This window comes from Nelumbo nucifera, chromosome 1 (assembly GCF_055504915.1).
Source record: "Nelumbo nucifera cultivar China Antique chromosome 1, China Antique-T2T, whole genome shotgun sequence".
Lineage (NCBI taxonomy): Eukaryota > Viridiplantae > Streptophyta > Magnoliopsida > Proteales > Nelumbonaceae > Nelumbo > Nelumbo nucifera.
The window spans coordinates 155,703,854-155,728,179 of record NC_142649.1 but is presented as its reverse complement, the minus strand read 5'-3'; the positions used below and the strand labels follow the sequence as shown (position 1 = coordinate 155,728,179).

Genomic DNA, 24,326 nt, shown 5'->3' with positions numbered 1-24,326 from the left:
GAAAAGCCTGAAGATTAAAAGCGAAGGAAGCCCACCCTCTCCGCTTCTGGCCTTCTGGAATACACAACACTTGCCTTTTGTTATTACCAAAGAGTTCGATAACCATTATAAACCACCCGTTTCCATTCCTCTTTAGCACAGATTTGAACCTCTTACTCTCACAGGTCAACGAGTTTCTCCAACCTTCTTCCCGTAAAGAATTAACAGTTCCATCTACAAAACCTTTCAACCACACACATGCCTCCTCCGGTAGGAGAATCGTCGCCCTGCTCCCTTCTCTGATTTTCAAGTGAACCTTCCCCTTTGTCCTTCCCTGCTCGAACAGGGAAGATTTGGCTTCAATGATCAACTCCAGTCTCCATTTCCCCGCCATCTTGAACTTCCTCTCCTCTCCCATGGAATTTTTTGGAGGATTTTATGCAGATGTTCAAGGAGTTTCAGCAAGAGGGAAACTATTAAGATCGATTAATTAAATTCCACAACTCTAACAAGCACATACATGTTGTCTTTCAATGTGGGATCTCCTCGACTTGTTGTTAGTTTCTATTCCAAACTTTTTTACAGGTGTTGCACCCCATGACTTTTTCTTATTACTTTCCACCCAAGTCCTTTATGGTATGCCTGATATTTTTCTATAAGGACAATATTTCCATGTGTAGCTGGATGCCATGCTCTCCGAGTTTTGCTTTCAGGAGATCCAGGCCTGGTGTGTAAACTGACTTAAGAAGGCAACTTACGGATTGAAACAATCTCTACATGCCTGATTTGGTAGGTTCAGTGAGGTAGTTAGGGATTTCAGTATGAAGCAATGTCAGGTTGATCATTCGGTGTTTAGCTATGATTTGAAAGCTAGGAAGGTTCTATTGGTGGTTTATGTAGATGACATTATCATTACAGGTAGTGACAAGTTGGGGATTGATAAAGGTTTTTCTACATGATCACTTTCAAACAAAAGATCTTGGTAAACTGAAATACTTTCTAGAAATAGAAGTTGCAAAGTCAAAGCATGGCATCAATTTATTTTAGAGGAAGTATGCACTTGACTTGTTAGAGATGACAATAATTGTTGGGTTCTAAACCACTTGAAACACCAATGGAGCCCAACATCAAACTAAGCACTGATGCAGGTTAAGAATTTGATAATCCTGGGAGGCACAAGAGGTTAGTGGGTAAGTTAAATTATTTGACTATTATCAGGCCTGACATTTTCTTTGCAGTGAGTGTCGTCAACCAATTTATACAGAAGCCTCGAGTTCCCCATTGGGATGCAATTCTGAGATATGTACAGTATTTGAAAGGAGCTCCAAGTCGTGGATTATTATACAAATCAGGAGGGAGTCTTGAAATAGGGGGTTATACAGATGCAGATTGGGCAGGCTCAGTGTCCGATAGAAGGTCCACTACAGGGTACTGTAATTTTCTTGGAGGTAATCTAGTAACATGGAAGAGAAAGAAACAAACAGTTGTTGCCAAAAGCAATGTTGAAGCTGAATAGAGCCATGGCACACATAGCTTGTGAATTAGTGTGGTTAAAGAACCTCCTCCAGGAGAATGGGTATACACTCAACAATCCTATGAAGTTGTACTGTGACAACCAAGTTGCAGTTCACATCACATCTAATCCAGTCTTCCACGAGAGGACAAAACACATAAGTTGACTGTCACTTTATAAGAGAAAATGCTCAATGGAGTGATAATTACAGTACATGTGAACACAGGGAGTCAATGGGATTATACTCACCAGCTTGAAGGGGAGTGTTGGAGTCAACAGTCTAGGGGTATTTAAGTCATTTCATAGTGCTTTACTTAAAGGTGTTTTGTCTTTTACGTTTTAAGTTAAGTAGAGTGCCCCCCACATAAAGAGGGGCACAAAGGTCATTGTACATAATGTTACAAACCTATATATTAGTTATTGTCAGCTGAGATGGTGACTTTTCTCTCTTAGAGACCATTCGAACCATCCCTTCTTCTTCTCTCTTCTTCCTTTTATTCTATGAAGGACATCAGATCTTATCGGTCTTCTATCACTTCTACTGACCTTTTACCCAAAGAATGAGTTCATCATAACACCAGGCTAAGGCTAAAAAATCATATACTTTTTGGACCCAGCTTTTTCTTTTTTTTTTTTTTTTTTGGGGGGGGAGGGGTATTTTACAACAGCTCAGCTTCATTGAATGCAAAGTTCTTAATGTCGTTTAGATGAGAATTCAAAACAGAGAATGGAATAGGGAGAGAGAGAAGAGAAAAGTCAAAGAGAAAGATTTCAGAGAAGAGAGTGAATAGGCTTGCCGCCCCACTCAGTTATATATATAATAACTTAAAAAATGTACACTTACAATATTGCCCCTACTAACATAACATGTCAGCAACTTAAAATAATAACAGAAATAACTAACTTAACTTACTCATTCCAATCCCACTAAAGTTGCAAAATTTACAATGGTGCCCAAAACAACCGTTGCCTATATACCCCTTGCTTTGCTAGAGTGTCAGCCATCCCATTTGTTGTCCTTCTAACCCATTTGAAAGTTATATTCAGCTCCTGTGTGATGCTCTCTATTTCCCTAAACTTGTGCCTATAGATCCATGGCACAAGTTGCTTACTCCTGGCCCAAGAAATGATCAGCTTTGAATCTTCCTCTGCTTCTAAGTGCTGAAATCTTGATTGCTTAGCAATTCTTAACCCTTGTAGTAGTGCCATTAGTTTAACCTTTAGCATATCTCCCAACCCTAAAACTTTTCCTATGCAATCTCTAAATACTCCTAATACTTTTCATTCCCATGCTTCCCATGGAACTCCCATCAAAATTTAGCTTTATTTTATTAGCCATTGGGGGGTAACCACTCCATAAATACCTTTTCCTTTAGAAGAAGATGCCACATCAGTCCATGCCCTTAGGATATCCATTCACTGAGAATTTGTGAACATATCAAGTGTCTTTATCCAATGTGCAGTTCTGATTATTATGGCTTCAAACAATTCATCTTTCGATCTACTTTTCTCATTGAATATTCTCCCATTCCTTTCCTCCCAAACCATCCACACTACTACAGCCCAAATTGCTTTCCACATAATTCTTCCTCTCTTTCTTGGTTGCCTTAGGAAACTTGGGTTGAAAAGGCTTACTACATCCTGCGGAGAAGTCCACCTGCAACCAAAAAGAGAAGAAGTCTCAAACACAAAGCACAGAGGGGCAAGAAAGCAATAAATGAGATAGGATTCACCACTTGCAAGGCAAAGGAAGCACATGTTAGGCGATAAGCATTTGTTTGGTCTTCTTGAAGCATACCACTAGTGTTTACCTTTCCAAGAAAGACTTCACAACACAGCCTGAATTTTATGTGGGATAGGCTTGCTCCAAGTCTCTTTCATAGGGAAATTCTCACCCACATTGCTGGCCTACGAGAGAATATTAATGAAGGAAGCACACCCCATTAGGTATACCAGACCACACTCTGGTGTCCTTCACTAACTAATCTAGAAAGGTTAGTTGAAGTTTGTTCAACAGTAGAATAAGTGCCTCACCCTCGTTATCCCTTACGCCTCACACACGTTATCCCTTAGACCCCTTCTAAAACCAAAATCCTAATTTAGCCCTGAAGAAGAGAAGGTAACAAATCTTGATATAGGCTCTTGTTTGTAGTTAGACAATGAGAAAAGGCTTGGAAAAGCAAATTGAAGGGGGGTTTCAGCCAGCCAGAGGTCTTCCCAGAATAGTACTTGGGCCCCACATCCACATCATATCTAATGAAATTAATGAAAGTTGGGTATACCTTCTGTATTGATTTCTAGGGAGACAGTGTCGTTGAGGAAAAAGCTACTTTTGCATCCCATCCATTATTCAATGTCCCATGAATGCTTGCAATTACCTTATGCCAAAGCCTATCGCTCTCCAAAGGAAACCTCCATAACCATTTCCCATAGAGTTTTGTATTACTACAATTTAGGTTCCCTATTCCCAGTCCTCCTTGCTCCTTAGGTTTCCACCAATCTAACCCCTGCTGCTACACAACTCTTTCCCAAGTTCACCCTCAGATTGGATACAGACTCAACAGTAGCTATGAGTTCCTTTAAATTCATCAGGTCATTTTGATTAACTCCTTCGCATAGTAAGATTTTATCATTTGCAAACTGCAAGTAGGAGACTGTCACCTCATATCTTCATCTATCTTTGATCAGCCTTGACAATCATCTTTCTTAAGACATCTACTACGAAAGTGAAGAGGAAAGGGGATAAAGGATCTCCCTGTCTCAACCCTTGTTTGGCTAGAAAAAAAGGCCCCTAGACACTCCATTTATCAAAAGTGAATAGTGCACTAAATTTAAACACCCTTTAACCCACATCCTCCACTTGTCCCTTAACCCAATCCTTTCTAAGATTTTGTTAAGTCCTTAATTTTGCTGGACTGGGAGCAGGTTATTAAAGTATAGCTTTGAAAAAAAAAAGAAAGAGACAAAGCAAAGGGCCTTTCTTTCCAGGTTGGTCTTCAAAGCCCAGTCCTATGGGTGGGCTGAAATAATTTGTTTAGGAAAGAAAGGCTGAAAGGGGTCTGCGGTACATTTTAGTGAACAACACGCCCTAAGTTAATTGGACCTTATTTATAATGCAGTAAGCATTTAATGGGCCTGCAGTAAAGCCCATTTAATGGGAATGCAGACCTAACAGAATTATATTTATATTAATTAATAATCTAGTGAGGTCAGGTGTCCCCAGTGTTTTAAAAGCGCAAGGCGCAAAAAAAGACACAGGGGTCAATTTGCGCCTAAGGCGCAAGGCGCAAAGTTATTAAAAAAAAAAGCTAAAAAATAAATAAAATGTCAGAAAATTCAAAAAAAAAATAAAACATATAAAACATTTTCAAGCATTTAAAACTTCTAATCTCTTTTTTCACTCAATTGCATTACTTCACGTAGCTAATGTAATGTAAAACATATAATATTCCTGATTCTACTAGCCGCCTTTGTGCCACGCCTAGGCGCACTAGGCGTGTGCCTTTTAAAAGGACTGCGCCTAGGACCTAGGCAAGGTGCATACCCTGAAATGCGCCTCGCCTGTGTGCCTAGGCGCGCCTTTTAAATCACTGGGTGCCCCATTTATTTATAAAGGGGATGCCACTTGTCCTATCATAACAAGGGGGCTATTCTCCCTCCTCTAGCTACTTTAAGTGGGGTAACACATGTCACCCTAGGGAGAGAAGATTCTTTTTTTAAGATAAATAAAAAAGAATATTTTATTGCTAAAAGGAAAATAGTACATCATATCTAGGTGACAAGATGTCACCCCCACCAGATTACAGTAATGAAATGCCACAACAAACAAAAAAGAACACCATTTCAGAAACAATACAAATCTCAGCATTCCTCTTAAGAATTCAGAGAAATCCAAAAGTCAGCACCAAAGTCCTTTTTTCACAATCCTTGAAACTCTGGAAGCAAGAGCACCCAGCCAATAACTGTCAAGCTAATCACAGCTACCAGCTCTTCCATACTTTTCTCTTTCTCCTCAAAGATCCTTCTATTTCTTTCCTTCCATATTTCCTAGCACACAGCAAAAGGAATACATGTCCAAAGGATCTTGACTTTAACTCCACCTTGAAGTTTTGGCCAGCAGCTAAAAATTTCAGCCGGATCAGCCAAAGGGCACCTGACCACCTTGAATAACCTGAAGAAATAGGACCAAACTGGGTATGTAAAGCTGCAGTGAAGCAAAATATGAGACACATCTTCCTCACCGGCACGACACAGCACGCATCTACTTGGAAACTGCAGACCTCTAAGTTTCAAGTTATCCTGTGTTAGAATGCAACCTCTCACAATCAACCAAGCAAATGCTTTTTTTCTCTCCTCTAACCACTTTAAGTGGAGTGACACATGTCACCCTAGGGAGAGAAGATTTTTTCCCTCCTATAACCACTTTTAAGTGGGGTGGCACATGTCACCCTAGGAAGAGGGAGTTAGTTTCCCTCTAGCCAGTAGCCACTTTAATTGGGGTGACACATGTCACTCTAAGAAGAGTGAGTTATTTATGCTCCTCTAACCAATTTAAGTGGGGTGCCACTTGGTACCCTAAGAAGAGAAGGATGGGAAGTTACCTAACCACCTCCCTTGTCTATATAAACCTATCTCCTTGTAGGAGAGGGGGTTAATGCCACTTTGCTGGCTAATACTAATTTATCTGAAGGATTTCTAGTACTAAGAAGTAAGTGATAAGAGAAAAGAGAAAAAGATTGTTGTGAAGAGCATAAAAAAAGGAATAGGAAGGTCGGGAATCTTGTTTTCTTCTTACACTTCTTCACTATGATATTCTTTGTGCCTCCCACATGAGATAGAGGACCATATTCTTTCTATTCTGCTCACTCCTTTCTTTCTTCCCTTATTTTTTCTTTCTTTTCTTCTTTGTTTCATATTGAAATACATGCAAGGAGATAACCATCTACAGCCTTGTCTATGAAACTTGGCAAATTACGGTTCCTTACTCCATCTTAACCCATAAAATCACTATTTTACATGTAAGGAGACAATTATCTACAGCCTTGTCCATGAAACTTGGCTGATTATGGTTTCTTACTTCATTTTAACTCCAAAAATCACTACTTTGTGTGAGGGAAGAAATCATCTACAGCCTATTCTAGAAAATTTGGCCGATTGTGGTTCATCACACCATGATAATACACATAATCATTATTTAAAGGCCATCTACAACCTTATTCATCAAATATGATTATTTATGATCCCTGTTTGCTTGTTATGCATGGAAGAAAACATCGTTTATTTATATTTGCTGGTTTTCTCTCTAATAAAGAGGGAATATAAACCAGAAAATTTTGTAGGAAAATTCTACTTAGTTACTTGTTAGCCAGAATCAAGAGGTTTTCTCTCCCCCAAGCAGAGATTTAATTAAAGAACATCCATGTGGTTTCCTAAATGGGGCTTACTCAAATATCGAAAAGCCAAACTATTAGTTTAATTGGGTGAATTATGTTATATGAGAAGTTATACTAAAAATTTTTCCACTAGCATAACTTTTAGCACACTCGGTGGATGTGAATCCCCTGTCTGCTGCCACCATGTCTTCGGTTCCTAAGACTGAGTAGAAGATCAAGAAGGAAAAAAATATAAAGGTGGAAATTTCCATTCCAAGCCCCTTGATCAGTGCTTGGGAAGAGAGAAATGGAGTTCGTGCAGGCAGGTCAGTGGAGGAGATCCTTGAAGATAGAAGCAAAAAATTTCCTGTTCGAAGAGATGAGAATCAGGGGGAAGGTAAGCCTGAAGGTAAGGGAAGCGAAAAAGGGTACAATATTACTGGAAGGATTAGAAGTGATCGAGTGGCTAAGAGAGTTCATAGCTGGAGCCTGTTCAAAAGGTAAGCAGATAAACTGGCAGGATTTTAGTACATTAGAAGGGAGAAGATATGTTGTTGAATGTAAGAGGAATAGAAAAGGCTTCTTCATAGTTTTGGCTGAATTTTTTTGTAAGGGACGAAGGCAACTGGTGTGTCTACCAGCAGGAAAACAGAACCAAGGTTGGGGGGAAGTTGACTGGTTGTTCAAAGAGTTTTTAGCTCAAAGAGCTTTTAGCTCAAACAGAACCAAGGTTGGGGGGAAGTTGACTGGTTGTTCAAAGAGTTTTTAGCTCAAAGAGTAGCAAATGATAAAAAAGCCTCCATAAGGGAGGAGAAGGCATATCTCAGCAACAGCAGGGTAGAACAAGGGCCAGTGGTCATGGCAAAAACAAAAGGCCATTGCAGAATGGTGGGAGGTCTAGAGAGAGAAGAGTGGGATAGTAAGTTTGTGATACAAGCCAAGGAAAAGGTTAATGATTGGAGGAGGGTAGCTGACTTATTGGCAACCAGGTTGAAGCTGAAGAGTGTCTTCATAGTAACCCCCTTCGATAACTGTAAAGCCCTCCTAGATCCAATAGAGAATGAATTGGAAATATCAGCTATCAATGTTCAGGCTGATTTCGGATCATTCACAGTCTTTAAATGGAATCCAACATCTAACTCCAAGGATTTTTTTGTCGAAGATGGTGTGGTGGTGCGTGTAATAGGCTTGCCATTTCATCTATGGAAACAAGAAATAGCAGTCTATAGCTGTATTGTGTGCAGGAATCTTGAAAGGAGCTTTCTGGGGTGATCTTTATTCAGTAGCAATCCTGCTAAGTGGTGTGAAGCCAGAAGACATTCCACGAAAGGTAGAGGTACGAACAGAGGGGAGTTTTGTCTCTGTGTGGCTAGCTTCCTCCATTGAAGTAGGGCTGTGGAAGGAGGCTCGTATGGTAGGAGGGGAGAAGGAGGAAGAAGAAGCATTACGTGGACTTGTGAGATTGGTTAATTCAAATGGGAAGGAATGTTTCACTAAAGAGGGCCAACAAATTCTGGGAAGCCAAAAAGCTTTGGGGAAGATGGAAGGTCAAACCTGTAGAAAGCAAGAAAAGGATTTGACAAATGGCAGATCTTTTGCGCAGGTGGTGTCAGGGGAAACAGACAAAATTTTACTAGTGTCGAAAGGGAGAGGGCTGAACCAGCAACCTCATACAGGGAGGGTTGCTGGCTCGACCATTAAAACAGGGGGGCGTGATTTTTTAAGAGGTCATGTGGGACGAAAAGACTTAGAAATTGGGCCCAGTCGAGTGGATCCCTTTTCTGGTGGGCCGGAGAAGGCAACTCAAGTAAAGACTTTAAAGCTGGGTTCTTATATTACAAGTCTTGAGCCCAAGGCCCATTACAAGACAGATGGGCCAAGGGACCCTTTAAGTAAGCACGTGACTGGGAGGAGGGATGAGCTGATAGACGAGATTAAGCGTCTATCTTCTTCTACCCCGAATCCCTCCTTTCATTCGAACAGTTCAGGCGCAAAATCTCAAGACTCTCAGTCTCGAGGCTCTCTACAGTGGGTCCCATCCAACCTGGCGAACCGTCTCTCACCAGATAGGCGCAACCCGAGATACCTGAAGCCTAGTGATTTGAACAGAACAGGGTTTGAAGATTAATTGAGTGAACAAAACAGCAATGACGATTCTGATAGAGACAAAACGTTTAGTTTGGGAAGTCTATCTCCGAAAAGCAACAATGATTTACTTGAAATAGAAAGTTTGCATACAGAGTTGTTGTTTTTAGAGGAAGAGACTGAAGAGGCAGGTGGCGGGAAGACTAGAAATGGTGAAGAAAATGGTTCTAAAGCTGTGAAAACTCCTCTTCCCTTCGTCGAGGGAGCTGACTCTGAGTCTAATGAATTACAGGATGTTGGTGGAGAGGGACACGAATCGGCCGTGAGGATGGATGTGGGTATTCCAGTGTCGGAAACAGAGAAAGGTTTTCCAAGTGGGTAGGTCGTCAGGAAGTGATTCTTTCACTATGTCTACTTCACAACCTTGTCCAAAAAGGGGAAAGGCCTTAAAACCATTTGTCGCCTGTCAGCAATTCAATTCCAGTGATTCTAGTCCTACCCCCGTCCTACCAGGTATGGGTGTCAATTCTTTTTTAGGTACTGACTTATTTGCTATGCCTGTAACAGATATTCCAGCTTCCCATCCAGGAGGTTCTGATGCAAGAGAGAGGGTGATAGTGGAAGGAGGAGAGAGGGTGTTGGAAGGAAGTAGTAAGGGGGAGGCGGACAGAATTTGGGAGTTGATCTGTACAATGGAGGAACTAAAAATAAAGGAAGGATTCTTAGAAAGATGTTGTAGCCAAAATAAGTGTGAGCAGGGTAAAATTCTTCCTCAAACATTGGTTGAAAAGGATGGAGAAAAGAAAAAGGATGATTGTTGTATTAGGAAGGGGGGAAAGGAACAAAGAAGAAAAAAAGATCTGAAGTGCAAAGGCTAATTTCAGACATTGAGGAGGATTTAGAATTCAGTGGTAGAGGGGATAGAAGGAAAGGCCTAAAATGAGGAGATTATGGCCTTTTCATGGGTTTTTTGCTATTTTGTCTCGATGAAAATTATTAGCTGGAATGTAAGAGGGTTAGGGAGTGCAAGAAAGACAAGGGTGATCAAAGACCTACTCCGAAGGGAAAAACCCGATATTGTGTTGTTACAAGAATCCAAAATGATGGAATTAGATGGGAGATGGGTGAGGAGTTTTTGGAGGTCTAGAGGTTTAGGTTGGAGCTCGTCTCCTTCTTGGGGAGCCTCGGGGGGGATCGTAACACTGTGGAGGGAGGATGTGGTGGAAGTAGTGGAAGAATTGATAGGCAGATTCTCAGTTTCCATTAAGTGTAAGAATGTAGAGAATGGGTGTGTATGGGTCTTAACCAATGTTTATGGCCCTAATTCCTATAGAGAGAGGAATGAGATGTGGGAGGAACTATATGCAATCAAGGGGCTATGAGATGGCCCCTGGTGCCTGGGCGGGGATTTTAATGTCATTAGATTCTCTGATGAAACCAGTAATCCCCAACAGGTAATTACAACAAGCATGAGGAAATTTAATGGTTTTATTGAAGAATGTGAATTGAAGGAAATACCTCTGTTGCAATCCAATTACACTTGGTCCAACCTTCAGGAAACCCCTTTGTGTTCGAAGTTGGACAGGTTCTTATTTAACCTTGCCTGGGAGAATAGTTTGGAAAACTTGGTTGCTAGAGCGTTACCCAGGGTCACCTCCGATCACTGTCCTATCCAGATAGGTACTGAGGTTTTTCCTATAGGACCCAAACCTTTTAGATTCGAAAATATGTGGCTTACCCATCCAGATTTTGTGAAAAAAGTGAAGGAATGGTGGGGTGAGGAGGAGAGGGGGGTAAGATGGAAGGGGATCAAGTTTCATAAGAAATTAAAAAGGTTGAGAGCCAAAATAAAAGAGTGGAATAGAGATCATTTTGGTAGAATTGATGAGCAAAAATTGTGCCTAATCTCTCGAATAGAGAACTTGGATGTAAAGGAATCTCAAAATGGGTTGACCGAGGAGGACAGAGTGTTAACGAGACAATTGAAAAAGGATTTGGAAGAGGTGTTACTGAGGGAAAAAATCAGTTGGAGACAAAAATCTAGACACAAGTGGATTACGGAAGGCGATGGGAATACTAGATTCTTCCATGATTTGGCAAATGGGAGACGAAAAAAGAATCTTGTGACCAAGCTAGAGATAGGAGAGGAGGTGATTACCAACCAGGATGACATAGCCAGAAAATTTGTGGACCACTTCAAATCGATTTATAGAAGACATTTGAGTGAGATTAAGAAAGTTGTCTTTCTAAAGGGATTTCGAGGTGGCAAGATGGCTGGAAAGGGATTTCGAGGAAGAAGAGATTAAGAAAGTTGTCTTTCTAATGGATAGATCCAAAGCTCCAGGTCCAGATGGCTTTACAATGGGTTTTTATCAAGACTGTTGGGAAGTGTTGAAAGAGGATTTAGTTGAAGTCTTTAAGGAATTTGCAGACAATCACACTATAAGCCCTGGAACTAATGCCACCTTTTTGGCCTTGATACCTAAGAAGAATGATGCCAACCACCCAAAAGATTATAGGCCTATTAGTCTAGTGACAAGCATCTATAAAATTCTGGCTAAAGTGCTCTCGTTGAGGATCAAAACAATCCTCCCTTCTATCATTAGTGAAACCCAGGGGGTTTTCATTCAAGGGCGACAAATAACAGATCAGATATTAATTGCGAATGAGTGTGTGGAGGAAATGAAAAGGTCTAGTAAGAGAGGTTTCATTTGTAAATTGGATCTTGAAAAGGCCTATAATTTGGTGAACTGGAAGTTTCTATTAGAGGTTATGCAAAACTATGGATTTGGGGACAAGTGGTGTAATTGGATTTTTGGGTGTATCAGTAATTTGTAAATTGGATCTTGAAAAGGCCTATGATTTGGTGGATTGGAAGTTTCTATTAGAGGTTATGCAAAACTGTGGATTTGGGGACAAGTGGTGTAGTTGGATTTTTGGGTGTATCAGTACTTGTCACTACTCTATTCTGGTAAATGGTATGGTGAGGGACTTTTTTCCAGCTTGCAGGGGTGTTAGGCAAGGGGATCCACTCTCACCCTTCCTTTTTACCTTAGTAGCTGATGTGATTAGTAGGATCATTACTAAGGCTGACAGTGAAGATGCCATTAGGGGTTGGAGAATAGGGAGACACCAAGTCCCCGTCACCCACCTTCAGTTTGCAGATGACCTAATGATTTTTTGTGAAGGAGGTTTTAGCTAAGTGTCTTGAGTGTTCCACCTCTACTTGGCCTATGTCATATTTAGGGCTTCCTTTAGGGGCAAATCCTAGGGAGAGTAGATTTTGGACCCCAGTAATAGAAAAGTTTGAGAAGAGATTCGCCTCATGGAAGAGGAATTATATCTCTTTAGGAGGGAGAATTACCCTAATAAGAGCTACCTTGGCTAACTTACCTACCTATTTTTTGTCTGTTTTTAGGATACCAGTTAGGGAAGCTAGGAAACTGGAGAAGTTGATGAGAGATTTCTTATGGGAGCCGAGACAAGAAAAAAAGGATCACTTGGTTAATTGGGAAATTGTGTGCAGAAGTAAAGAAGAGGGGGGTTTGGGACTTGGGACGGTAACTAGAAAAAATCAAGCTCTGTTAGGAAAATGGTTGTAGCGATGGCCATTGGAAAGAGAGAGATTGTGGCATGAGGTGGTGGGAAGCATTCATGGGAGGTCAGAGAATGGATGGGATGCTAGTGTATCAAGGCAAGCTAACCTAGCAGCACCTTGGAAGGCTATTCACAACACCCTTCCTCAATTCCTCAATTTTATCAGGTATGAAGTTTGTTCTGGCAACTCTATCCTTTTTTGGGAGGATATTTGGGTAGGAGACACACCTTTAAAGGATTTGTTCCCTTCGCTATTTTCTGTTTCTTTGTACAAAAAAGAGGTGGTCTCAAAATTTGTCTCACCTTTTGGAACACCCTTAGATCCTACTTGGGATTTTGGGTTTCGCAGAGGACTTAGGGATGATGGAATTGATCCTCTTTCTGTTTTGCTTGGTTGTCTTAATCAGGTTTGTTTGGATCCCTCCAAGCCCGATAAGAGGGTTTGGACTCCTAGACCCAATGGAACATTCACTTGTGCTTCTTTCTTCAAGTCCATCTCTCAACCTTCTACTCACCAACCCTTTCCGTCAAAAGAAATTTGGTGTAAGCCAATTCCCCCAAAAATTATGGCGTTTTGTTGGGAAGTATTCCTTGGGAAAGTAAACACTCTAGATAACCTACAAAAGAGAAGACCTTTCTGTTGTATTTCTCCTAATTGGTGTATCCTCTATAGAGCTCACGATGAGGATTGTTACCACCTATTAATATCTTGTCCCTTTTCTACAGACCTTTGGGCTTGGCTACTTTCGTTGTTTGGGGGTATTTGGAGTTTACCAGCAGAAGTTCACATGCTCTTCAACCATTCTACCTTTTATTGGCCTACAACAATAGGGAGAATTATGTGGAGATGTGCTTGTGCTGCCTTGATTTGGACTCTTTGGGAAGAAAGGAATATCAGAATTTTTCAAGAAAAGGAAAGGAGCAGTCAGGATTTGAAAGACTGTGTGTTAAATAGGGCAATACCTTGGCTGAAGACCTTGGAAATCTTTCATCAATTCTCCTTTAATGACCTTTGGAGAAATTGGTCAGCAGTAGCGAGGTGCTCATCTCTAAAGGACAAATCAATTACAAGCTGGTCTCCTCCATCCGAAGGCTCACTAAAGTTGAACTTTGATGGAAGTAGCATGGGTAATCCAGGATTATCCGGAATGGGGGGTGCTTTGAGAAATGAGAAGGGAGAGATTTTGTTGCTCTAGTCAGGTCCCTTGGGAATTGGGGACTCCATCAGGGCAGAACTTTTAGCTGTTGTACAAGGGGTGCAATTTGCAAACCAGTTGGGGGTACAACACCTAATAATCGAGGGGGATTCCAAAGTGGTGGTGGATTGGTTGAAAAATCCTGAAGAGGCTATGTGGCGTTACAAGAATGAAATGAAGAAATTTAGTTGGTTGACAAGGAATATGTTGGTCACTGTACAGTGGGTGGGGAGATCAGCAAATACTTTGTCAGATGTGTTAGCTAAGCAAGGGGTAAATAGGGAAGAATTATTTTGGGCTCAGTTGTGATTCTTGCTTTTCTTTCCTAGTTTACTTGTAAGGTTCAAGGAGGGGCTGCAGCTCGCGCCTCTCGCCGGGATGTTGTATGAACTCACTCTAAATTTGCTTCTGAATTAATAAATTTATTATCATTCATCAAAAAAAAAATATAAAGGTCACTAAGACTTATCTTGTGAGAAGAAGGCTTCGTGTACAAGCTATGCTTAACTCTACCAAAAGAGGCGGGTTTTAAGCCTCCAAAGGCAAAGACAACCAAGAAGGTTGCCTCATCAACCTTGATACAAAATCAAAGGTGGTTTCCCCAGTAAAGGCTTCCAAACCAAGGGCTAAGGTCATTGCCCCAACTCAAATTATGATAGGAACCCATTCCTATGAATTTGCCAGCTCCTCCTGCAACACCAATCATGATGGTGACTATTTTTTAGGAAGAATCTCTCCCCAAGCCTCTACCAAGGCTACAGAAGAGAAGGCAATAGATGCTCCATCTACACAATTGAAGCCCGGGTAATTGAACTCGGAAGTTCAAGTGGAAAAGGTTCTTCCTCTTAGAGGAAGAAAGTTATTTTTAATCAGAAACCTCCTACTACAATTAGAGGATCTTCAAAACAATCTTTAGCTTCCATCCGTAAGCCTAGGTCCAAGAGACCTCCAAAGGCTAGAAAGCCACAAAGTAGTGCTCCTATTTCCCTTGCTGATTTTGTTGCAGAAAGATCAAAGAAAGCAAAATCGGACATGGAAGCTAAAAATGGGTTTTTATTTCGGGATACATGTTTGCCAAATAAGTTGGTTTCTACTTTGAACCAAGGGGATATATAGATACTATGCCTAATGAAGAGTTCAAGCCTTATAAGGGCCCTATCACTCGAGTGAGTGCTCGATTGTTGCAAAGTTTTGAAGCCAGTTCAAGTTCAAGTTTGACTAGTGTTCTGTCACTTCAAAAGCCAATCTAATCCATTAAGATATTGAATCTTCAATTTAAGAAAATGAATTTGTAAATGAAATAACATCCCATTTACAAAAAAAAAAAAATGTCATGCCTTCAGAAGAAGGTCAGGAGTCAAATTTCATGCCAGACATGGTGACTAGCACCTCAAGTTTAGAAGAACAAATTCAAGAGATGCAACAAAAGATGGAAAATAAATTATGCAGAAATTTCATCTCTTGCTGCTCAGTTGGCAACTCAAGCAAGTACATTTACTAGGGAGTCGTCTCAACAAGCAACATCAACTTTTGCTCCCACTCCTCAACTTTGGGTGTTAGTCAACACATGCATGCACCCAAAGTTGCTCACTTTATTACTACAAAGAGTTCTTGTTTACTTAAAAAAAGCATCCCAATAGGGGGTTGTTGTTCACTAAGCATGATCATATGAGAGTAAAGGTGTACATCGATGCTAACTAGGCAAGGTCAAATATCAAGCTAAATGCAATAGCTAACTAGGCAAGGTCAAATATTAATGAGGTACACTAGTGGTTCCTGCACATTTATTGGTGGAAATCTTGTTACATGGAGGAGCAAGAAACAAAATGCAATAGCTAATTTGAATGTTGAGGCCAAATACCAAGCTGTAACTCATGGGGTTACAGAAGTTTTGTGGATTGAGAATCCCATGCAAGAAATTGCTTTGATTGTGGAGAACCAAATGTCCCTCTATTGTGGTAACAAAGTTGCTATCAACATTGCAACTAATCCTATTCTCCATGATCAAACCAAGCATATCAAAGTTGATAAGCATTTTATTCGTGAGAAGGGTAGAATGGTGAGGTTGCACTCCCTATGTTCCTACTAAGGAGTAAGGACCATTTGGCGGATGTACTTACAAAGAGTTTGAATTCCAAGAGGCATGATGAATTATATAGCAAGTTGGGCATGTTTGATTTTTATGACCCAATCTGAGGGGCAATGTTGTCACATGAGAGTTTTTAATTATTTCTATGTATAAGGGCATTTATGTCCTTTCCTATGTAATGTCAGTCACCTTATTATAGATAAAGTTGCACACCACAAGCCCAATTTTTGGCTTCTATTCTTCTTTTCTCTCTCCTTTAGCTTTCTCTCTTCTTCTTCTTCTTCTTTGATTCTTGACATAACAATAGTACTGAATAAAGTGGAAAATGGAACATGATTCATGGAGCCAACCATATAGTTGGTTCAGTCTTTACTGTTATTGTTAGACAGTTGTATGCCCTTAGCTTCAATCAGAATTATGTACATTATGAATTTATTGTAAATGAATAAAGTACTCATTTGATTCATGTTCTTGTGGTGTGTTTCTGTGTAATACCCTTAAACTGGACACTTAATGAGACTTGTGTTAGTTTAGAATGTTCACAGCCATTGGGTAAGTCTAGGGAGATTTATCCTGCCAAGGCTAACGCTGATGTGCGGCCAACTGTTGGAGTGGCTTGTCTCAGCTACCAGGGTAAGACCCGAAGCACATGCACTGTAGGATTAATAGAACCTCTGAACCGGACCAGATTTCCAGTATTGCCCTGGACCTTGGAGATAGATGGGCAAAACTGGAAAGTTACACCTGACCCCTAGACTCGATTATGATACTGCACTAGGTGTTGGATTGGGCTGTCTTTGATGTACCAATCAGTGAGATCCTTAGCGGGGGTCAAAACCTGGGTATGTTGGGACAGTCCGAGAATTCATCTGAGTGGGTGATCATAATGACAGGATCAGCCCCTTTGTCGGACAAAGGTAATGATCGGGGATGCACTCTCTCTGATGGAAACCAAGACTGCCGGCAGCCGATTTCAATTGTTGAGATTTTGTTTTGCAAAATATATTTATATATAAAGATATATATATGTTATGGTTTCGAAATGATTTGCAAAATGTTTTAATTCCCGGGATCCATGTAAGCAGAGAGTGCAACACTGTTCCTTGCAGTCGAGGGAGAGGTCCTCCTTTGTCGGGCAGTGTTTGATCATTATGGGCTGAGAGGTTAAGTGTAAGACCATTGAGGATAATACCTGATAGGCTAATCTTGCATCTGCCCACAGTCCCTGGGTGTTACAAGGTGGCTTGGCCCAGGGACCACTTAGGGTAAGTGTTGGGCCCATAGAGCCCACAAGATGGGTTTCAGGGGGTGCACTGTCCATAACAGTGTATTCGGCTAGGCCTTGTAACAAAGGCTCGGCTGAACCCATGTGGCTGATGTGTAGATCAATGTTTGGGTCCCACGCCATACAAGGAAGCCCAATTGGGCAGTAGTTTGGAAGGCTAAGTGAGTACATAACCTTAAATGGGCCTTAAGCCCATTTCGAACTGGGCTGATTTGATCAGTCACTTAAAGGGGCGAATTCTGAGATGGATCAGCTGATAGGATTGGGCCTAGACCCTATCCACTTAGAGAGTCCAAGATCTAAATGAGATTTAGATCTGGAAGCATCCTAATTAGATTAGGAGATGGCTGATCTGATCTGCAGATAAGATAAGGGTTATCCCTTATCACTTAAAGGGACTTCTAATCCAAATATGATTTGGATTAGCAACTCCTAATGGGATTAGGAGCTGATCCCTTTAAGATTATGAAAGAAAGAAAGGGGCGATACACAGTTAGTGATTGATGTCCAATTCTCTTCAGAGCTGAAGATCACAAGAAGAGAGATTTCTACACCCTGCGAATTCTCTCTTGCCGCCTCCTTCCTGCCGCCGCCATCACCTTCAGTTCGATCTCCAGTTCTTGGGAGAAATCAAGATCTGATCTTGATTCCAATCTTTTGGGAAAAGATTGGTTGGAGTTGTACTCACATGTCGTCCAGTTGATTCTTGTGAAGGGTCAAGTTCTTTTGGAAGAACATTGTTGATTCTGCTCCATCCTGCACTGCGCCATCTTCAGTGGGAGCAAGTTTTGGATCCTTCCTTGGGCGTGAACACCTCCATTGGGAGATATTGCTTCTCTGTATCAGGTACATCCTCCTTCCTACTCCTTTTGGTTCAGATCTGGTTTGGTTCTTGATTCAAGATTGATCCTTGAAAAACATGTTTTTTCAAATATAGGGAATTCGATTCCCTGCAAAGATGGGAGAAATTTTTGAAATTCGCCCTATCCATTCCGCAAGACTTGGGCGTCCATGTGATGGATATCCCATCCCTTCAGTTATTACTAAATTCAAATTACTATTTATGGAAAATTTTGGACCTAGTAGTTATAATAACTCTCATAATTACTATTTTAGTATTTACCAATTTTGTCATTGTCTCTTACTACAAAGCCCATGTAAAATATCAATATATTAGGGCGATATTAACCAATTTCCATCTTTTGTTATTTTCTATTTACTGCTCAAAGTAATCAATAATCAGATGGTAATAGCATGAATTCCATATACAAATTCAATAAACAGACAAGGGATCAAGTACTAACCTGATACATTCCGCCTTGATACTTCTTGAGCACAACGGCTGCGTTCTCCTACACTAGAACCCCCAACAATGGCACCGAAAACAGCTCCTCCATCTGCCTAAAGTTCATAAAGTAGACTAATTTTAAGTTCTAAAGGATAAGTAGTGCGCACAAGAAGAAAGCAAGACAGTACACAAGGTATGAGATTTATCATGCTATGTACTTCAAGATTCCCTGTCCTTATTTATAGTTTTTGTCCTTATATTTGTTTTTAAAATTCTACTGTTGTTGGGGGAAAACACTAATGAGTTTATACCTAATTAATCAAATATCAAGAAACAGCTGGAACCAAGGTATGGAGGTTGAAGAGAGAGGTTTCGTGGAGAAAACAAAATGGAGGTCATCTCTGAGGGTAGAGGCTAAAGATCTCCTCTTTGAAGAAATATGGATTAAAGTTAGACTTAGTCTGAAAATAAGAGAACAGAAGATGGCCACAGTTCTTGTGGAAGGCTCAGAGATGATCGACTGGTTGAAAGAGTTTGTTTCTGATGCAGCAGCTAAAGGGAAGCAGCATAGTTGTCAATGCGACGCCTAGGCGACAAGGCGCCCTTTGAGGCTCACCTCGCCTAATCGCCTAGCAGTTTTCTACTTCCTACTATAAAATACTATTTTATTCATTCTTTTCTGAGATTATAATTATAAAATAGACATTATTAAAATAAAATAATCATTTTGTGTGTTTATATACTAATTTCTTTTTATTATTTTCTTATTTATTAGGGTTTAATCAACACAAACATTGCTAAATGCTGTATTGAACCCTCAAAGACTTAAAAACCTGAATCAAATAAGGAAGAACTTAAAATTTTATCTAATCAGCACGTTTTCCTCTTCTTCTTCTTCCTCTTCTTCTTCTACCAATACTTTTTATTTTCTTCTTTTCCTATAACAAAAATAAGGATTCAGCCCCTATATTTTTTGAATTTTACTTTCCTTCTTCCTTTTGTTCTCATGAATATGTTGATTTTCTATACTTTAATATGAAATTTATACGTTTCTTATGAAAATCTTGAATAATTATTAAAGAAATATGGTTAAGGTACCTAGGGAACTACCCTAGGATCTATGTTTTTAACATAAAAAATCCATCGCCTAGGCGCCCCCCAGTCGCCTAGCCTCGCCTTGGCACCTTGAAAACTATGGGAAACAGATAAAATTAGAAAGAAAATTTCTTGGAGACAAGTAGGAGGTATGTGATGGAAAACAAGAGGAATGCAAAAGGTGCATTCATCTCTTACTGAATATTCCTCTAAAAGAAGGAAGCAAATGGTTTGTTTCCCTCAAGGGGAAAATAATCAAGGATGGATAGGGATAGCTGGTATACTAACAAATTTCCTAAATAGAAGGGAGATGGAGAAAAAAGAGTTGATGGAAATTGATGAAAGTGAACAAAGCCCGGTAGTTACTAGTTAGTAGCAAGATCCTGTGTAAGGAAGAGGAACCAAAAAAGAAATTCTTGGCCATGGCAAACAATAGTAGGAATCCTTCCTTGGTAGCAGATGGGACAACAGGAAAATGAGGAAGAATGCTAGTGATTGATGCTGGAGAGTTGGTAACAAATTGGTGGAAAGTTGCAGAACTGTTGAAGTTCAAACTGGGGCTAAGGAGCACCTTTATTTTAACTCCATTTGATCTTGCTAAGGCAGTGCTGGACCCTCTTGAAAACCAGGTAAATGTTAAAGCTTTATGTATTTAAGATGCTCTGGGGACCTTCTCAATCTTTAAATGGTCTTCATCTTCCAATTCAAAGATCTTCTCAGTGGAAGATAATGTTACTTTCAAGTGATTGGTTTGCCATTCCATCTCTGGAATCGAGAACTCAATTGCTTTGTTGTGTGGTGCTCGCCTTGATGGTGTATTTTAGGGAGACTTGCGAAGTGCAGCCCTTCTACTGGGTGGAGTAAAACCATAAGATATATCGAGGAAGGTGACCGTTGCTATGGATGGATTTCTTTTACCAATCTGGTTAGTGTCTTCCATTGAAGCTACCCTTTGGAGGGAGGCCAGACAGGAGGAAGATGAAAAGGTCGAGGAAATGGAGCTACGTGGCAGATTGGAGCTGGTTAAACAGAAGAAACTGGGAAATTTCACCAAAATGGAAACACAACCTTTAAGCAACCCAAAAGATTTGGGTTAGGAGATTTGTAGAAAACGTGAGATACAAGGTAAGGGTATGATAACCAACAGGACATTTGCTCAGGTAGTAGCTTCTGGTGCCAAGCAAGATAATTTGAACGGCTTAAGTGAGGGGAAGGGCCCGCTGGTAGTACAAACTGAACCACAAATTGGGGGAGGTAAACCATCAGGTCAGGCTGGAATCTTGTTAGAATCAAGAAACCTTATGGTGGCTGACCCAGAAGGCCCCAGTTCAAATTCAAATTCTACTCCTGGGCCCAGTAGACCCAAATCTAAGTTAAGTAGGCCAAAATTAATTGACCCAGGGCTTAAGTTGGCATGTGAGGACATAAAGGAGAACATGACAGGGGAGCATCTCAGGTAGACAGTAAACAAGGTCTACCATCATCTTCCTCGAGCTCTTCCTTTCAATCGAACAACTCTGCAAAAGTCTTCAGCTCCTTACAGTGGATCCCATCGAAGAAGTTGGCTTGATCTTCACAGGATCGCCGTAATCCGAGTTGTGTGAAGCGCAGTGAGCTACACGACTTAGATTTGGAAATGTCGACAGATGACGAAGAGTTTTCTGATTCGGATTCAAAATCTGGAAAAACCTTCAGTCTAGGAAGTATTGACCTCCAAAAACCAAAAGATATCATGGAGGAGGGAAGCGTAAACACTAAACTTTTATTTCTAGAGGAGGAAATGGATCTGCAAGATTTTGGCAATGGCAAACAGCCGAGGAATTTGAGTCTCAATGGCGGCGAACAGATATCTTCCCTTCTAGGAATTCTATACAAAAAAACAAATGGTGTTGGAAACACTTGTAGAGGTCTGGCAGATTACATCTCCGCCAATAAACGAGTCTACTCCATTTGCACAGCCTATTCAGGATATCAGGCTAGAGAGATAGAAATAAAATCTTACGCCTCACCTAAGGATTCACATAAAGGGAAAGACTAGTGAGGTACCTTTGACTGCAAAGGGTGAAAAAGTCATGGTTGAACCTAGTTTACTTCCACAACTGAGTCAGGAACAAGGAATGGGTCTGGTCTTGACTTCAACAGTTGATACCCAACATTTGGTCCCATTGCAATCACCTTTGTTACCTTGTCCATTTGCTTTTAGATACTAATATGGGTTCTATGTCTGTAACGGATATCCTGGAATCTCAACCAAAACAACCAAGTGGCAGCAGGGAAGTGATGAATGAGAGTGCTGGAAGTTGAACTGAGAAAGGGGATTGTTTAGTAGAAAGGAAACAGGAGGAACTGGAACGGATTTTGGAGCAGATTTGTACACTGTTGGAGGAATATAAACAGAAAGAGGAAATGATAGAGGAGGCCCCAAAAAAATTTGAATCAGATGCAAGCCCCAACGGACTGGGGCAGGAAACAGGAAATAAAGGGCCACCTAGGAAGTCCATGGGCAACAAGGGTAGGAAAAAGAAGAAGAAATCTGAAGTAGAGAGACTAATTTTGGACATTGAAGGGGATATTGAATTCAATGGAAGAGCGGAAAGGAAAAAGGCTTCTAAATAAGGGGAAGATAGTGTCTTGGAGGGCTTAAATCAAGAAGGTTAGTGAAGATAATCAATTGGAATGTGAGGGGTTTGGGCAGTACTAGAAAAAGGAGACTGATTAAGGAGTTACTTCGGAGAGAAAGACCTGATATTGTGATTCTATACGAGACCAAACTAGCTGAACTGGATAGGAGGTGGAGCAAAGGAGATTTGGAAAGTAAGAACTGGATAGATGGTGTTCAAACCCATATTCTTGATTGTATCCTTGGGCAACTAACCAAACCTTATATCGATCAAGGGAACCATCCAATTTTAGTTTGATCGTGTAGACCAAACAACTCCCAACAATGAAAACATCTGGAGGAGCAGGCACAAGATCCCAAGTATCATTCTCATGGAAGGATTGAATCTCGGCATCCATGGCTTCTTTCCAATGAGAACTCCTAATGGCTTGTTGATAAGAACGAGGAATATCTGTGGAATAAAGTACAACAGAAAATGAGCTATGGCTTGAAGGAAAACCATAGTGGTCAGGAGGCTGAGAAATACAAGTAGAACAACAAAGTGGAATAGGAGAACTACCATCTGGAACAGAAGGATCTTGGGGTGAAATGTCACTTACAGGGGGTGCTGGAGGAGGATGCTTTGGACCGGGTGGAAGGGGGGTTGTAGGCACAGGATTTGGAACACATGGCCGCTTGCGAGTGAAGACAAGAAGATCTTTCTCAGTACAGAAAGTAAGAGTGTTATTTGAATCAAAGTCCTGCAAAACAGAGATAAAAGGAGCAGACAATCTAGCAATTCCAACAAAGAAGGAAATATATTCAAGAAACACAACATTCTGTGAAATCCGAATACAACGAATAACAGGGCCATAACACAAGAATCCTTTGTGGCCAGGACTAAATCCCACAAAGGCACACATAGCAGACTGAGCAGTTAATTTGGAACGTTCATGAACAAGATGTACAAAACAAAGACAACCAAAAACATGAAGACTAGAGAAGTCTAGGAACGACCAAAAAGTTTTTGAAAGGGAGAAGTGTTGCCAAGAACAAAAGAAGGAAGGTAGTTGATCAAATACACAATTGTACTGGCTGCTTCTACCCAAAATGAAGTCGGAGCATGAGATTCCTATAGTAATGTCCGCACAAGACTAAGGATATATCCATTATTACGTTCAGCTACACCATTCTATTGAGGAGTGTCTGGACAATTGCACTGAGATTGAATTCCATAACTCCTCAAGTAGGCCTAAAAGTCTCTGTATCTATATTCTCCCCCTAAATCTGAACGGAAGATGCTCACATTACACTTTAAGCGAGTTCACACCATAGTATGGAATAATTTAAATGTCGCAAAGACCTCTGATTTGTGTCGTAAAAAATAAATCCAAGTGTATCTGGTACAATCATCTATAAACAATACAAAGTATTTGTATCCCAATCGTGAAGTAATAGAAGCAGACTAAACATCACTATGTATTATTTCAAGAGGTGTAATGGCATGCTCAAAAGTGTGAAAAAAAGGTAAAACATGACTTTTACTAAAGCAACAAGCAATGCAAGAAACATTAAAAGTATGAACATGAGGAATTTATTCTTAATCAAACCAGAATCAAACAAAAACTTCAATTTTTGAGAATATGGATGACCCAATCATTTGTGCCAATCCCAAACATTATTTCTATGACTCAATAGAGAATCAGACATAAAGGAGCAAAGATAAGTCGAGGATGCTCCTAATTGAGACTTCTCGAACTCCAGTGCAAACAAACGACCCAACCTACGCCCCTTCCCTTTCACCTTCCTAGTGTACTGATCCTGTATCAAGCAACCATCATGAGAAAAGGTGAGAACATTTCCTTCATCAACAAATTAACCAACAGAAATCAGTTTAGTAGTAAGGTTGGGCACTAAGAGGATTTTTGAAAGAGGGAAGGACATAGTGGATGACAGTTTAAGGGATAAGTCATTACTACCAATAATGTCTAACTTTTCACCATTGGTAGTAACAATGTGTTTATGGTGAGTTTCAATAGACTGATTTGGTTGATTGAGATAGGCTCCTATAATATGATTGGTGGCACAGAATCTATAATCCAAGCATGTGAAAGAGAAGAACAATATCCAAAGAACTTACCAGACAAGTCAATAGCAGAAAAAGCAGAGGATACCAATTGTCAAATCTTCCCCTCATCCATAGATCCAATAAAATCACTTTTCACCGA

General features: G+C 40.4%; 1 protein-coding gene across 5 annotated transcripts in view; it reads right to left on the bottom strand.

The window, feature by feature from the left end:
* Positions 1–24,326, bottom strand: part of LOC104602746 (uncharacterized) — a 74,760-nt gene that overhangs the window by 26,211 nt on the left and 24,223 nt on the right. For all 5 annotated transcript variants that reach the window (XM_088894811.1, XM_010266535.3, XM_088894813.1 and 2 more), the window contains one exon: positions 18,421–18,517. In XM_088894811.1, the coding sequence (XP_088750937.1) occupies positions 18,421–18,517 (97 nt within the window). The remainder of the gene's footprint in view (positions 1–18,420; positions 18,518–24,326) is intronic.